The 16114-nt window shown below is 39.1% G+C and overlaps 2 protein-coding genes across 2 annotated transcripts; one reads left to right on the top strand and one right to left on the bottom strand.

Moving 5' to 3' along the window:
- Positions 1-3374: 3374 nt before the first annotated feature.
- Positions 3375-5827, top strand: LOC107657367 (transcription factor Sp9). The gene is made up of 2 exons (XM_016445412.1): positions 3375-3460; positions 4056-5827. The coding sequence occupies exons 1-2, from the start codon at positions 3440-3442 to the stop codon at positions 5352-5354; spliced, it is 1320 nt and encodes a 439-aa protein (XP_016300898.1). The 5' UTR covers positions 3375-3439; the 3' UTR covers positions 5355-5827.
- Positions 5828-9137: 3310 nt separating this feature from the next.
- Positions 9138-15354, bottom strand: cirsr (corepressor of RBPJ and splicing regulator). The gene is made up of 10 exons (XM_016445444.1): positions 15162-15354; positions 14791-14885; positions 14567-14640; positions 14287-14300; positions 13897-13949; positions 13775-13823; positions 13532-13649; positions 11553-11659; positions 11062-11147; positions 9138-9779 (listed from the first exon to the last, which is right to left on the bottom strand). The coding sequence occupies exons 1-10, from the start codon at positions 15231-15233 to the stop codon at positions 9191-9193; spliced, it is 1257 nt and encodes a 418-aa protein (XP_016300930.1). The 5' UTR covers positions 15234-15354; the 3' UTR covers positions 9138-9190.
- Positions 15355-16114: the final 760 nt, after the last annotated feature.

Genomic DNA, 16114 nt, shown 5'->3' with positions numbered 1-16114 from the left:
CTCCTGTTTTTAAGATGAAATAATGCTGGATGATGAGAGAGAGAGAGAGATGTGAATAAAACCCCTGTGGGGCCCTAAAATGCATCTTCATCTGAAACTAGTTTATAGACAATGACAAATTTGACAAGTGTTAGTTTAATACGCGACTGTGTCAACAGCTATATTAACAGCTGTCATGCAGTAAAATCCGACGTAGAGAGGAATTGCAGGTTTACTTGGAAGCGAATGTCACGGCGAACACCGGTGACTTTGCGCTTTCACATCTGCCAAAAAACAACAGCCACATATCCAACAGAGAAGTGTAGTTGTGTGAATCAATTCACGAATTTATTATATGAATGAATCTGCAAATCGAAAAACCCACCCATGATTACATCTGTGTCTTCGTTTTTCTAAATCTAGCAACTGAAATAATTGAGGGAAAAGGTTCTGCTTGGAAGCACAAAGGCGTTTCTGTTCACTGCGCTTTGTTTTGCGCCACCAGCGTAAAGACGTTCACAAACCCGGCGTCCTTTCATACGGGTTTATTACAAAATAGCACAGTTGCACAGAAGAAGACTTAGTCCTCAGTGTTTGGTTAGAGCCTCGAATCACGGTGAGCTCATTGAACATGCTTGAACCTGTCAACGGACGTAACGAGCGTCTGTTTTATTGTCAAAATCATGAAGTGCACAAACACAGGAATTTTTTTTCTGTTGGCCCCAAAACAGTTTTTTTTTCCAAATAGAGACATTTAATCACAAAACCAACCTGCGAGGTGCCTCGAGAAGTGACACTGTTTGCAACAAAAAAAAAAGTTTGTGAGAATGTGGAGATGTGAGTTAATATTTGTTTTGACTCTCTCGGAATTGTTAGAGGGAGGAAACCAGGCTGTTTGGGGTGATCAAGTGAAGGACCTGTAGTAGAGAGGGATTTAAAATGAGCCAGATTAGTTAATTATCCTCAAATGCGCTTTTCCTCTCAAGGGTGGGGACAAATTAATCCCAGCGGCACCCGAGACGAATTCTCCCCTGAAAACCCCTTTCTCCCTGCTTCTGGACGAATACAGGGCTTCTGGAGCGGGCCAGACCCTTTTAATGAATAGGTCCGGATTAATCATTCATCTTGTGCTGTTTAACGCTGTGATGGATGTATATCGTCACTCAGGCTCAAGACAATAGATGCACAGCGTTTTGTTCTTACCAAATAAATCACTCACATTGTTTAAGGTACATTGATCAATCTAATGACTTGTAATAGGCTCCTAATTACCACAGAAAAGTGCTTTCAAGCCGGACTGTGCTTTTTAATACAAACCGAGTTTTAATTTAAATATGCAGAGCGTAAGGTCCGGTTGGTTTTGGTGATCAGAATTAGCCTACACTGAATTAAAATGATGATAGCCAATGCATTGACATCTAACGTGCTTACTTTTAACGGAAAAACCTGTTTTGTTTTGTTTTCTAAAAAATAAACAAAAATAAATGTGGGTTTAACAAATTACAAAAAAATTGTACGTATAATTTTAATGTGCCGTTTAATGTTTATTTTCTTTCTGTCTTTATTATCAAATGTAGCTTTATTTGACACAGAAATGCTGACAGGGGCAATCAATCCACAAATGAAAAGAAACCACTCGGAGTGAATATATTCATTCACATATTAATTGCGAGCAGTCTCTTTAATGGCCCGTTTTCTTCAGCGTCTCATATTGGACACATTTCGCCTGAACTGGTAAAGAAATGCACATCGGATGCCCCAGTTTTGTTTCATTTGCAGCAGAATAGACATGCAGTACATGCGCATACATACATATCTAAATATGTAACCTAAACCTCTCCGAGCCTCAGGCCAATTTGTTTATGCTGAACAGACGTTTAATAGTGTTAATTGTTCCTCCGTCAATTTGCAGTGATTGCGGAAATCAAGCGATTTTCGAGCCTCCACCACTTGGATTGGAATAGATTGTTTTATATTCCCTAGCTCTCTCCATAGGAGGGAATTTAAACCAAAGCGCTTTGGAGAAAATTGCATCCAGCCTGACCGGCAGCGTTCAACCGCTATAATGGAGCATTATTTGGTCATTTTGAATACAGTAATGCACAGCGTTTCGGCGGGGCCATTCTCAAGAAAATTGCTTTAACTTTTAAAAATTCGAAAGCAGGCCATTGTTACATTGTCATTATAGCCTTAAATGTTTTAACAAGCAGCGCAAGACACTGCTACAGCTAATGCATTGATCTTTATATATAAAAAAAATTGCTGAGAAAAAAAAAGAAAAGAAAAATGGTCAATTATTGTATCTGTTATTTATCCAAAAGGTTGGTATTTATTTTATATTTCATTTAGTTTTTATTTAATACAATTTAGCGCTCAAACTTTGCATTAAGAATTCATAGGCTATATAAATGATAAGAAGAATAAATATTTTTTAACGATTTTCTACGGTTTTTGAGTCATGTGCTCGCGTGTTGTTCTGAAGGTATTTATTAAAGGAAGCGCGGAGGTGAGCGCCCCAAACCCTAACCTGCGCCCCCCACATCCCTCCCTCTTTTTCTCTCTCACACACGAAACACTCTCAACAAAAGTCTAACACACCTGTTGTGGGATCAGTGGTGCCCCTCCGTCCTCTTCCTCCAACATGCATCCTTGCATTTCATCGACTGGTTCTAATTTGAAAGTTCGACATATTTTTAAGATTTGGAATTTTCAATAAGTTCAAAGCATGACTAAAACATTCTTAAATTGTAAAAATAACAGCATTCATGAATAAATAAATAAATAAATAAGAAAATGACGCTGACATTGCATGATACTTATGATTTTGTATCCTCTCAAAACATGGCTGCGTAATGTCACCTTATAACAACGCTAATGAGCCTAAACAGAAATAGCGTTGTGGTTTTAATCCCTACATCAAATCACAATATAACTACCTACAATATAACCACATCATTAAAACAATAACGCGATCACAGCTGCAGACGGTTACGCGTGTGAACCTTTAATTGTAAGCATATCCGTTTGCACATGAACACACAAAACAGATATGGATATCATGCATAAAATCAAGATGAGCCGCTTACCATCGGAGGATGCCTATTTAATACCAATATGAGCTGAGCACTATAGTGAAGATTCTGCGCCTTGATGGCCATCTATATATATATAAAACGATGAAAAATAGCTGATGGCTTATTGCTTGACAGTGGGATCAGTACCCCAGTCATTGATTGACGTGTCGCTTTAGTATTTCTGTCATGGTCGCGTCGCTTATTGGTCGGACGCGGCTCGCCGCGCGCTCAGATTGGCTGAGTATTGCAGCCAGCTGTACTTCAAAGCACGCGCTCACTATACAACTCGAGTAGAGAGAGTAAAGCTTCAGCGCACTGTCCCTCAGACACACTGGAACACTGAGTCATTGTTCTCTTCAACTAGCTGTCTAGGAAGGGCCCTGGATATGGCCACGTCTATACTTGGGGTAAGTAAGCGCTTCTTTATTTGAATTCGACGCATTTTCGTTCTTTTAGTTGCATTAATGGCACTGACATGTCAGTGTTGCTTGCTTGCTTGCATTCAAACGTTTCAATGGCTTTTATTTTCGTTCTTAAAAGTAATGATGCCACAAGAGAACCTTTTCAACTTTCACAGAGAGATTTTAATTCTCTCGTTTTTTAGATCCACTTCTGTGCTTTAAATGAAGGCTGAAACCAATGCGCTGATCTGAAGAAGCTATAATGAAACACTGAGAACTTGAAAACCACGTTCAGCGAGATTCTATCTGGAAAATAATAATAATAAAGCAAGCACTGAATGTATTAGTGTATTGATATTCCTTAAGTTAGCCTATTAAAAATAATACTACCGTAATGTAAACGTGAAATTCTTTAAAGACTTTTTTTTAAGACGTGACAACTCGTACAACTATTTTGAAATCCAGCAGGAAAAACTCATTTTCGCGCTTGTTTTGGTTTTATTCGGGCGTTCGGTTTAGACTTGCTGGATTGTTTGATTTTCAAAACAGCCCAACTATGTTTCACAGTCTAGTAAAGCGCATAAACTTCTCATCCAAACAGGAAGAGCCGCGGTTTGGAACTACCCCTTTAGCCATGCTGGCTGCAACCTGCAACAAAATTGGCAACACCAGTCCCCTCACGACTCTGCCCGACTCCAGCGCGTTTTCCAAAGGCGGATTTCATCCCTGGAAGAGATCGTCGTCGAGCTGCAACCTGGGCTCCAGCCTGCCCGGATTCACCGTCGCCACAAGCCGCAGCTCCTCGGGACTAACGACCAGCACCGGCTCGGCAAACAGCGCTTTCTGCCTGGCCTCGACCTCGCCGACCTCCTCCGCGTTCTCCGCCGAGTACAGTAGCTTGTTCTCCAACACGGCGAGCGTTTCCTCGCAGGAGTCAGGACAGTCCGCCTTCATTTCCAAAGTGCACTCGTCCGCGGAGACCCTATATCCGCGGGTCGGCATGGCGCACCCGTACGAATCGTGGTACAAGTCCGGCTTTCACTCCACCATCTCTGGCGAGGTGGCCAACGGCGCGTCCACGTGGTGGGATGTGCACACGAACCCAGGCTCGTGGCTCGAGGTGCAAAACCCAGCCGGCAGTTTGCAAAGTTCACTGCACTCCGGAACCCCCCAAGCCATCCACTCGCAGCTCAGCAGCTACAACCCAGACTTCTCCAGCCTTACGCACTCCGCGTTCAGCTCCACCGGCATGAGCCCCACTGCGTCCCACCTCCTGTCCACCAGCCAGCACCTGTTGACGCAGGAGGGATTCAAAACTGTGATCCCCACTTACACTGACGCCTCGGCCACAAACGCTATGATCTCCGGCGCCAGCTCGGGTATAGGGACCTCATCCAGGTCCTCCAGGAGATACTCCGGACGCGCCACATGCGACTGCCCAAACTGCCACGAGGCGGAGCGGCTGGGGCCCGCGGGGGCCAGCCTGCGGAGGAAAGGACTCCATAGCTGTCACATCCCGGGCTGCGGTAAAGTCTACGGGAAAACGTCTCACCTCAAAGCGCACCTGAGGTGGCACACTGGCGAGAGGCCCTTTGTGTGCAACTGGCTTTTTTGCGGCAAACGGTTCACCAGGTCAGATGAGCTCCAGAGGCACCTGCGCACTCACACCGGCGAGAAACGGTTTGCTTGCCCGGTGTGCAACAAGCGCTTCATGAGGAGCGACCACCTAAGCAAACACATCAAAACGCACACCGCTGGAGGCGGAGGCAAAAAGGGCAGCGACAGTGACACCGACACCAGCAACCTGGAGACGCCCAGGTCCGAGTCGCCCGAACTGATTTTAGAGGGTGTGAACCCACGGGTCACGGTCAAAGATCAGTCTCCGCACCACGAGTCCTGAGCTTGACCTCAAAGGCATTTTCCTCTTTTAGGTGAATCGAGAAAAGGAAACGGGTCTGGAGAAGCCTATGCGACAAACTCTGACATTGCATTGGAACGAGCACTTTCAGTGCAACACTGGCTATTTCTGCTGCGCACAGCCACAGGCGAACGCTTTTCCTCAGCTCTCGGGACGAAGAAGTCTCGTCGAGGCCGAGTGTTTTTAACAGTGGACATTTGCTGCGGAATCGCTGCGGGAACTAAATAACCACGGCTGCCGGTTGAGCTAATTGTGTACATATATCCACAAAAATAACATGTTATTTTTCCCTGTAAATGTTACTTATGATTGTTTTGTGGTGGATCCTGAAATTCAGGGAATTTTCTTTCCTTTCGACGCACTTTGTGGATGTCAGTATGTATGTTACACAGCTATTTAAAATTCATTTAACCTTTCCTTTACCTTGCTAAAAATATATAAATGTTTAATTGTACAAAGTCACGCTTATAAGGCTTTCATTTAGTAATTAAAGGGATTTCAAATCGAAAGATTGGGTTGTCTGGTGCAAATGTTTTCATCCGATTCAACCGAGGCTTTGCTAGTCTCAGTTGTAATCGTTTAAAGCCCGCGCGTAATTATTAGGCTACGCACATTTATTTACATTTTAGAAAAATGAAACCACTGCAGACTAAACATCGATAATGTTGCGCTGATGTAGACTCGTTTTCCCCAGTGGGAAAAATCAATAGTTAATGCCCCGGAAAGGCATTTTTGTCCAAATGAAAATCTTGTTAAATAGTATTAATTATGACTTGGAGCGCATCGCAGCCCCATGTGTCTTGTATTGGCGATTAGGGATTTGTGTCTTATCAAATATCTAATTACTCTCCGAGACATCATTTGTTCAGCAGCTCTTTATCGCACATTTTCCGAGGGGATTCAGTGACAAAGGGCCTCTGAATATTTATTTGAATTGCTCAAATTAACTGCTTAAATTTGCATGTCAAATGGAAAATGTCCATCCAAGAGAGTGCTGATGGCATAAAGCATCGTTTAGCTTTTATAAAACGCTACACTTGATTTGGTGGTATGGGAACAGATCCCCCCCCTCCTCTCTTTCTTTCTTGCCTTTTCTGGATGCCACTTTTGAAAGGGGAAATGGGGAGAGGCCTTATGCTAATGTTGGATTTAAAATGCTCTCGCAGTCAAATGGTCCCTGGCTGTTATTTGAATATCAGTGGCCCTGTACTGAAAAGGTTCAAGGATGCTCTCTGACTTCTTTGTGTTTACCCAGTGCAGCGTCCGATCCCACAGAAAACCCGGCGGAATAATTAGGCTACAGCTCGAGCCCTGCCTGGGAACTCGTTAGGGCTGCGCGTCTGCTCCACACGCTTTCTGTGCTGCAAGGTAAATTGACCAGAAGGCAATAGAATACAATTATTTTCATTTCCTTTTGTGTGCTGGTGGCCGGTGCCGTAAAAACACACAAATATAGAAAACGGTCCATTATCATGTAATGACCTCGTGAAAAACGGATGACATTTTGCAAATAACGAATAAAATATTTAAGGTTAATAAATCTTGTAAATGGTCAAATATCCTAGGTTTAAAATAGGCTACGACAAAATGCAATTTCCGTTTTACACCAATTCAGGCAAGCGTTTTCTCCAAAATAAGCAGGTGTACAGAATACAGTTCTCGGGCTTTTAAAAAGTTAATATAGGATGCGACGATTTTATGGCTCACAATTCAAAATGTGTGTTACGGAAATGAGCGCTATTTGGGCGTGAATGCATTCAGGAGCACGCTTTACAATTATATGGTTCTATTAAGATTTACAAACGGGATCTTTTACATGGACACGATCTAAGTGCTTTGCATGCTTTTGGAGGGGAGTGATGCGCCTGGGGTGGCGGACAGTGGCGCTGTCACTCACGGCCTTTTGTGCGCGTTTCTCTGGAATGCCCTCTGACGCGAGGCAGAAGTCAGCTTTGTTTGCGCGCGGCAATAAAAGAGAGATCAAAGAGGAGCGCTGCTCTTTCATCTCCCCTTTAGTCAGAAAATGTCCATCAAGCGCAGATCGTGTTTACACATTAAATGCTCATTATTATTATTAATAATAAATCAACCAATTCACTTCAGCGAATGGTAGATGATAATGTTTTACTGTCACATTCAGCCTTTCAGTGGGGTTTTTATGTTTTTCTGTGACATATAAAAAAAGTAGTCAGTATTTGTTCCTGAAATAGGCTATTAAAACAAATTGAATTGCAATTAAATTAAATTTTACATCGTAGGCTACTTCAGCCCACCCTTGGGTTGGGTTTATTTGAATATTGGTAAATACTGAGAGTTGTTATTTCGAGCGAGTTTGTTAATGTGGCCAGTATTTCAGGCATTAATGTTGATCATTTATGCATATAAACCATGCGCTCTGAATGAAAAACATTTCCTGCCGTCAATATTTTTGTTGCCTCTTTTCACTATTTTTGAATTTTGAACAAGACACTTCGAACATGAGGAGTGGAATCAGTGGACTTTGCATTGATTTCTTTGAAAATAAATGATAGGCTACTCAATTTTTTTTTAAGGTAAGTGGTTGAAATCACTTTATTTTAGCTTCATTTCAATAAACAAATTTAGTTGACTAACTTTCAGCAACATTTATTTAATTGTAGCTAAAATAAATTGATTGCCACCACTTACCTTAAAAAAATTAGTACATTTAATTCATCATTTTTTCAGTGTATTCAGTTACAGTTCAGTTGCTTATACTGGAAACTTAAAAACACAATTATTTGCAGCTAAACACAATAAATAGCCTAATAAAGTCACCCTGAATTTAAATCAAGATACAATTCCTAACAAACTACGAAGAAACTACCAAATAAAACTCCAAAATTAGTGTAAAAATCCTTGAAACAACCATTTTCAGTCGTCTTCCGAGATGAAAAATGTTAAATGTGGTTGAGGTTGAAGAGTAAAGGAAGTTTTGTGTCACATTCATTATACATTTATTTTACATATTTTTGATTTACAAGGAGTAGCCTATAAACATTTAATGTGAGGAAGAAGCAGCTAAAAAAATCAGTTAAATGAACTTGCAAAATAATTCATTTAAGTTATTATGTGTAGAATCTTGTAAAAAGACTAGATCAAACAAACGTCACATGTTGGATGGGCTAAACGCTAAAAGAAAAGTGAACCAGGACTACAGCAAATATTGAGGAAAAAAAGTCAAACATGATTTTTTAATTGTGCTCTAGAACAGGTTCAGTTTCTACATTCTCAGAGCGCCCTCTTCTGGAGAAATCCTCAGAGCTGACTGTAAATGGGGAACAAATGGGAAAGCCACCCAAAACAAGTCATTTACTGAAAATTCTCATCATCAACCCTCACGTCGGTCCAAACCCATATGAATTTAGGAAAGGACATTTTAAAATATATACATTTAATCAGCTAAAATTTCCACAGAACAGCAGTTGTGTCATCTATGAAGCTCCAAAATGATGAAGGGGGGGACACAGTTCTGTATTCTGAGTCTTCTGAATATAACTTTATTCGACAAACAGAACACCTTTAAAGGTAATATTCACTGAAAATCTTCCCCTTTCCTGCTCTCAGTACCAATTATTATCAAATGTCAATGGTTCTCGGGTGACCAAGAGATGTTTTAAAGAAAGGGGAGAATATACATGAATAATGACTTGAATTTTGGTTTGTTTGTCACATAAAAGGTATTGTATGACTCCAGAAGACGTGTAATACAAGATGTGCTGCTTTGTCATTTTGGAGCTTGACGTTTGATTTTCATTATTCCTTTAATCAGAGATAAGACAGTGATCATCCACTTCCAGCTATTTCCCTCCGCTGTGCTCTGTCCTACTCTCACGTTTTTCACCGCCCCTCCCTCGTTCCCGACTGACACTCCTCCTCCTGACATTTCTATCAGAGTTTCTGCTTCTTTCCCTCTTGCCCTTGTCTCGTTCTCCGCTCCTGTCTCCTCTCTCTCTCGCTCTCTCCCTGCTCATGCTCCTGTATCTCTCCTTACCTCTCTCTTTCTCATCTCTCCGTCGCCGAGGGCTCCTGCTCCTCCTCTCCCTACTGCTGCTCCTGTGTCGATCTCTACCTCTCTCTCTGCTGTGCTTGTTGTCTGGTGACCTCTGAACTCTGTGCTCATTGTGTTTTGAATGTGCGTGTCTGGAGTCTTTCTCCTGCTCTCTCTCAGAGCTGCTGTCGCTGGTTGAGTTTCTCCTTCTCTTGCTCTTCTTCTTGGCTTTTTTTCCGGAGCGTTTCTCATCCTCAGAGTCGCTGCTGCTGTCTGATGAGCTGCTGGATGAACTCTCACTCTTGGCTTGTTTCTTTTTCTGCTTCTTTTTGCTCTTCTTTTTCTCCTTTTTACTCTTTTTCTTCTTCTCCTTTTTCTTTTCAAGACGGTCAAGTTTTCTAAAAAGAAGGGGATGAGATTTAACAGACTGCAGACTGATTGGTCATTGTTATAGTACTGTATATTGTGGACATTTTCCATTTTATTCCAGCGTTTAAAATATTTGGGTCAGTAAGTTTTTTTTTTTTTTTAACACTTTTATTTCAGCAAGGATGCATCAAATTGTCCAAAAGTGACAGTAAAGACATTTATAATGTTGCAAAAGATTTCTATTTCATATAAATGCTGTTCTTTTGAACTTTATATTCATCAAAGAATCCTGAAATAAAAAATGTTTAATGGTTTCCACAAAAATATTAAGCAGCACATCTGTTTTCGACATTGATAATAATCAGAAATGTTTCTTGAGCAGCAGATCAGCATATTAAACTGATTTCTGAAGATCATGTGACACTGAAGACTAGAGTAATGATGCTGAAAATACAGCTTTGATCACAGGAATAAATTACAGTTTAAAATATATTTAAAAAAATGGTTATTTGAAATTAAAATAAGATTAATTAAAGGTAATAAAATTTCACAATATTACTGTATTTACTGTCTTTCTGAACAAATAAGTACAGCCTTGGTGAGCATAACAGACATCTTTCAAAAACATTTTTATAAATCTTTCTTTCAACTCCAAACATTTAAACGGTAATATAATGTGTATATTTGACCAACGTGCATTTTGGGCCGTTTTACTTTTTTTTGTGTGTGTGTTAATAAATTATTGCAACATAAATGGAAGGCTACTGCATATTTATGTTAAACAGCTACTTGCTTGCACTGAAATTAGTTTATAAAGAATTTAAAAAATGACAGATATTCTACTTTCTACTCAATCTCCAAAAATAAATAAATAAATAAAAATAAACAACAACAACAATAATAATAATAAGGTTAAACTAATAATATTACTAACTTTATTTTTCATTTCTTTTTTTTTCCGATTTCATCTTATTGGTAATACTTTATTTTAAGGTTCAATTCTCACTTATTAACTAGTTGCTTATTAGCATGCATATTACTAGCATATTGGCTCTTTATTAGCACTTATAACGCACACCACCATATCCTAGATCCCTTAATACCTAAACTTTACAACTACCTTACTAACTATTAATAAGCAGCCAATTAGGAGTTTATTGAGGCAAAAACATAGTTAATAGTGAGAAATCGTCCCCAAATTAATGTGTGACCATTTTATTTATAACGATTTATATTAACAGTAATTAGACGATCAATTATATTATTATGGAGACAGCTGGTTGTGTACGTGTAATAAATAATAACTCATACCTAAGCAGTTTCTGCTTTTGTTTGGTAGTCAGAGACTTCAGGAACTCCACCTCAGGGTCATCCTCTTCCTCACTGGCCACAAGCTCCTGAAACACAAACACACACACACACACACAAACACAAACACACACACAAACACAAACACAAACACAAACACACACACAAACACGCAAACATGCAAACACGCGCACACGCACACACGCACACGCACACAAACACGCACACACGCACACAATCACTAGGTCGGTCCACTCGCTTGAACATACATATACAAGAGGCCAATCAGAAAGACACTTTTGTGTAGAAGTACAGTGTGAAATCCAGCATGTCTCGGCTGTCTTGCAATTGTAGTTGTTGGTCTCATCAGTTCTAGTTTCTAGGGAATCGCTCGTGAGCCATCCGTTCAATAATTGGACGTTTTTCTACAATCGCACGCTGAGCTCCAGACATGGATCTCATGGGTCATATTTGGGCAGGGACCTGGCCATTACCTGTGCTGGATCACTCATGGTGCTGTCCCTCCCAAGGACACATTTCTTCAGCGCAAACCCACTGTTTCGCATCTCTGCCATTAACTCGGAGGGGTGCATTGACGGACCTGTTAGGACAAATCACTCTTTCAGAACAAATAATGTGTGATCATGCCCCTCCTCTGCGAGACGTACACTAGCGGCTTTGTTAACACAAAGACACACCAAATCAACTCCCTCGTCTCCCAGCTGGGTAAGGCGTACACCGTATCATTCTGCAGAAGCAGAGGTTTCAACCAATCAAAACAACAAATAATAACGTTTTCCCACCAACACAAGAGTAGTGTCTATCTCCGCTCTTCTGCAACATACATATTACCGTCCTGACTCTCTCATGAGACACTGCCGCCACACTGATTTATTTGAATAACAGAAACACAACAACACAAACTGAGAGAAAAGTATCCAAGTACACCACACTAACTCTACCAACTCGAAGTTAAAGGGATGCTTCAGCCAAAAGTGAACATTTTGTGCTTATTTTCCCCACTTTATGTTGTTCTTAAACTATTTTGAGAAATATCAGTGGTTTATTTGTCAAATTCTGTCCAAGTCAGGGTCGTTAGGTTCCATATGTTCTTTAAAAAAACTATTTTGCTTTGCAGAAGAAAGAAAGAGGATGCAAATGATGAAATATTCTTATTTCTTTTTCAATTTTGGGTAAAGCATCAATGCAATTTAGATTTTATTCTGGAATCAGTGTTATTTTAGAATCACTGACATACTATTATAGTTCTTGTTATTATTTACATTTTTTTCACTTTGTTTCACTTCAATTGTAATTGAAGTTTTAATTTTGTTGCGTGTTTTTGTCATGTTTATTAGTTTTTTTTTAAACAGTCTATTTCCTTTTAATTTTACTAATAGTTATTTATTTGTTTTAGCTCATTTAGTTTTAGTTATTTTAGTACTTCAAGGTAAACTAAATGAAAATTAGAAATGTTGTTTGTTTGTTTGTTTCGGTTTTTTTATGGTTTTAGTTTGAATAAAACTATAATAACCCTGTCTGGATTTGAGTTGACATGTTTGGATAATGATAGTAGTATGTGTATGAAATATTCTATCATATTTTTATCCTTCAAAAGAAATGAATCGTCGATTTTCAGACAAAATGCTACCATATGCTTTATGTATCACAAGAGGTAAATGTTTGTCAGGTTAGCCTACTTCAAAATAAAAATACTTTACCAGCATCATATAAACACAAATAATGTATTAGATTGCAGTAGATCCCCTAAAATCTTAAAAACATGAAATGCACTTTTGCCTGACTGCCTCAGCTCAGGATAGTTACTACTGAAGGGTAGGGACTGTCCAAACAGTGGCATTACTTTCATATGGTGCCATTAGTCACATGGCATTGGCTCAGAAACACCTGTATTCAGAACTTGACATGAATGAGAAAGTTTTGTCCTGGTATTGTAGAATTTCGAGGTGTATTATTAGACACTGCCGCCATCTACAGGTCTGAAAGTGTATATCAGCTCTAATATAAGAACAGCAAACCTATCCCCCGGTTTCACAGACAAGGCTTAAGCCTAGTCCCAGACTAAAATGTAAGCCTGAGCTGTTTCAACTGAAAGAAACTTGCACTGATTGATCTTAAAATATGTCAATGCCTTTGTTTTGTCTCAAGAAGGACACCAGTGATGTTTTTTTCTAAGGCACTTTATAAAAATTACTTAAAGGGATAGTTCATCCAAAAATGAAAATGTGATGTTTATCTTTAAAAATCATCAAATGTGTTCTACTGAAGAAACAAAGTCACCTACATCTTGGATGCCCTGGGGGTAAGCAGATAAACATCACATTTTCATTTTTGGGTGAACTATCCCTTTAAATGTCCTAATTCAACTGTGGCCTAATCCTGGCTTAGTCTAAGCCCTGTCTGTGAAACCAGGCCTATATATCATATATCGTACAAGGAAAGAGCAGTTTACCTGCTTCATCACTGGCCATGGAGCTGGCGTTGATCCCTGACAGGCCAAAGAGGGGACACTCACGATCCGTGTTCACGTGACCCCATTTATGACACTTAATGCAGCGCACATTCCGCACCTAAAACAATGAAAGAACAAGGAAACAAGCACAAAGCCCACATTCACTGCATTTAGACATCCGTGGATAAGTAAAAACTGTTCATCTGCATCTATGAAGGTGTAGAGCACAGAACGAAACATCACCTGAATGCCAAAAGGCTGATCCCGAATATTCATGTCATCCTTTGCATACCTGAGAAGACAGAAAATAACCGTAAGAAATGCATGAATGTGCAAACCTGAGAAGCGCCGACTAGTGAACTTACTTTTCACGAGGAGCTACTTTCTGCCACTCAAACTTGCACTCAGATTCTCCTTCCTAAGGAGAAAAAAGCTCATTTTAGGTCACATAATGAGCTGTAACTATAAGAGAAAAATCCACAAGATGCCTTCTTAACTCAGTAAAGCCTAACACATGAAATAATAGAGAAATTAAATGAAACATTTTACAATTTACACCAAATCTTAGGTTTTTCAGTAAATGTTTGAACATGTTGATGATTAAGATGCCTTAAAAATTGTGTATCACATACAATACAGTAGGCTTTATGAGGTTAAACATACTTGACAAGTTTAATATTCATATTTAAAAGTTTGACACGGCACAGTCACTAATAATCAACAACAAACTTTAACGTAATGTAAATGAACATTACCTCTTTTGTCTCCTCTGGAGGAAGTTGGTGATGATATAAAAAACAACAACAACAGGTGAATACATACGCTTTCGTTTAACTCTTTTTTCTTGATTTTCGAACACTTTGAATTTGATCGAAAATCTTCTATGTTTTTATTTTTGTCATGATTTGGACACGAATGATCAGTTATCATCAGTTACATTAATTTAATGACTCTTAAAGACTCTTTAATATTCTACAGATTTTTTGTTTTGGTCCACAACCACATGGAGAATGTGCTGAAAAGCCAGTTTATAACCTTTAGACGCTCCTGGAGGTGCTTCATACATGAAATTAAGGCCATTCTTCACACGATCATCTCCCATCAGCAGTCTGGAGTATAATACATACAAGAGACAGCTACAGGTAAAGACCTGATTATTTCAGTAATATCAGGGAAAGCCCTGACCCCTCTTTGATCTAATGACCGGATGTCTTTCAGCACGTGACTGCTGGATCCAGTCCTGTGTCCTCTCCTCTAACCTGTTGTTGTATGTGTCCTGCTCCTTCACGTAAGCCTGCATCAGTTCCTCCTGCTTCTTCTTGTCGAAGCTTAGTTTCTGCTCTGCGATCCATACCTGAGAATCAGGGTTTAGGAGTTTAGCAGTTTCTCTCTCAACACTTGACATCACACTCTGCTTTCTATATGATTAGCGGATCAAACTGAATTTTTTATATCATTTTCAATTATATTTATATCACAATGATATATCAGATTATATCATTACAACCATATGATGTGTCTGTGACTAAATATATCCGCGTATCCAATTAGAAAAATAAGTAAAGCTCTGAACTAATGTTTACACCATAGCAACAGTAGCTTAGCTTGCTAGCTAAAACCTCCCGTTTACCTTCTTTATGTTGGATTTTGATGCAGGATGAAAATCTTTCTTGCACATGAAATTAGCAAAAGACTTCCCCATGTTTGACCACCAGCGTAACGATCAAATTGTTATTAAAAACAGTTTTTTGTGTTAAAGCCTTTCCGCCGAACAACATCAAAACACCCTCAGCGGCGCCTCTCTATGACGCAAAAAAGCACATCCGGGACACCGACGCAAAAAAGCACATCCGGGACACCGACGCAAAAAAAGCACATCCGGAAAGGGTTAGATTTAATTTTGAAATTATATTATGTAAATTTTGTAACTCATCTCCAGATAATACAGAGCATTTTCTTTTTTTGGTTGTAAATATTCTAGTGTCTTCTGGGACAAAGTGCAATTATGGTTAAAAGAGAGAAATGAGGTTGAACTGAACCTGTCCTTTATCGATATTAAGTATGGAAACTATGAAGAAGGTGGTAAAAAAAGTTTATTGATTAATGTTTTACTTTTGTTAGCGAAGAATTTTATTCACAAGTGTAGATTTTCTAAATCACCCCCATGTTTATAGTATTTAAGAATTATTTGAGACAATACTCAAAAACTTTGTAAAAAGTACAAATAAAAAAGCTGGAATCTTGTTAGATTTATTTGATAAATATAATTTATTATAATGTTTTATTTTATCCCCTGTTTTTAATCTATATTTATTAATATAGATGGTTTCAAGAATTGATGTTTTTTTTTCTTTTCTTTTGTTTTTGTATTCTGTATAAGTCTAAGCCCCTCATAAAACTGATGTCCTTGAATGTAAGTTGCATGCCAATTTGTTCTGTAAACTTGTAATGTTTTGTTATACTTCAAATAAAAAAAGAAAAGAAAAAAAAAGCACATCCGGGGTTTGCCGTAGTATCGAAATAAATCTGCTAACGCTATGCATAGATGTAAATTTGGGAGAAATAAGTTCAGCAATACCTAAA

The sequence above is a fragment of the Sinocyclocheilus anshuiensis genome, unplaced genomic scaffold (genome assembly GCF_001515605.1).
Source record: "Sinocyclocheilus anshuiensis isolate Anshui unplaced genomic scaffold, SAMN03320099.WGS_v1.1 scaffold355, whole genome shotgun sequence".
NCBI lineage: Eukaryota > Metazoa > Chordata > Actinopteri > Cypriniformes > Cyprinidae > Sinocyclocheilus > Sinocyclocheilus anshuiensis.
This window is presented reverse-complemented; position numbering and strand designations above follow the sequence as displayed.

Bases quoted from the DNA above. Each gene is read 5' to 3' on its own strand.
- cirsr (XM_016445444.1), bottom strand. From the start codon at position 15,233: ATGGGGAAGTCTTTTGCTAATTTCATGTGCAAGAAAGATTTTCATCCT. The intron at 13,824-13,896 runs GTAAGTTCACTA...CTGTCTTCTCAG, and splicing joins AAAGTAGCTCCTCGTGAAAA to GTATGCAAAGGATGACATGA. The intron at 11,148-11,552 runs GTAATGGCCAGG...TTTGTGTTTCAG, and splicing joins CCATGAGTGATCCAGCACAG to GAGCTTGTGGCCAGTGAGGA.
- LOC107657367 (XM_016445412.1), top strand. From the start codon at position 3,440: ATGGCCACGTCTATACTTGGG. The intron at 3,461-4,055 runs GTAAGTAAGCGC...TCATCCAAACAG, and splicing joins TGGCCACGTCTATACTTGGG to GAAGAGCCGCGGTTTGGAAC.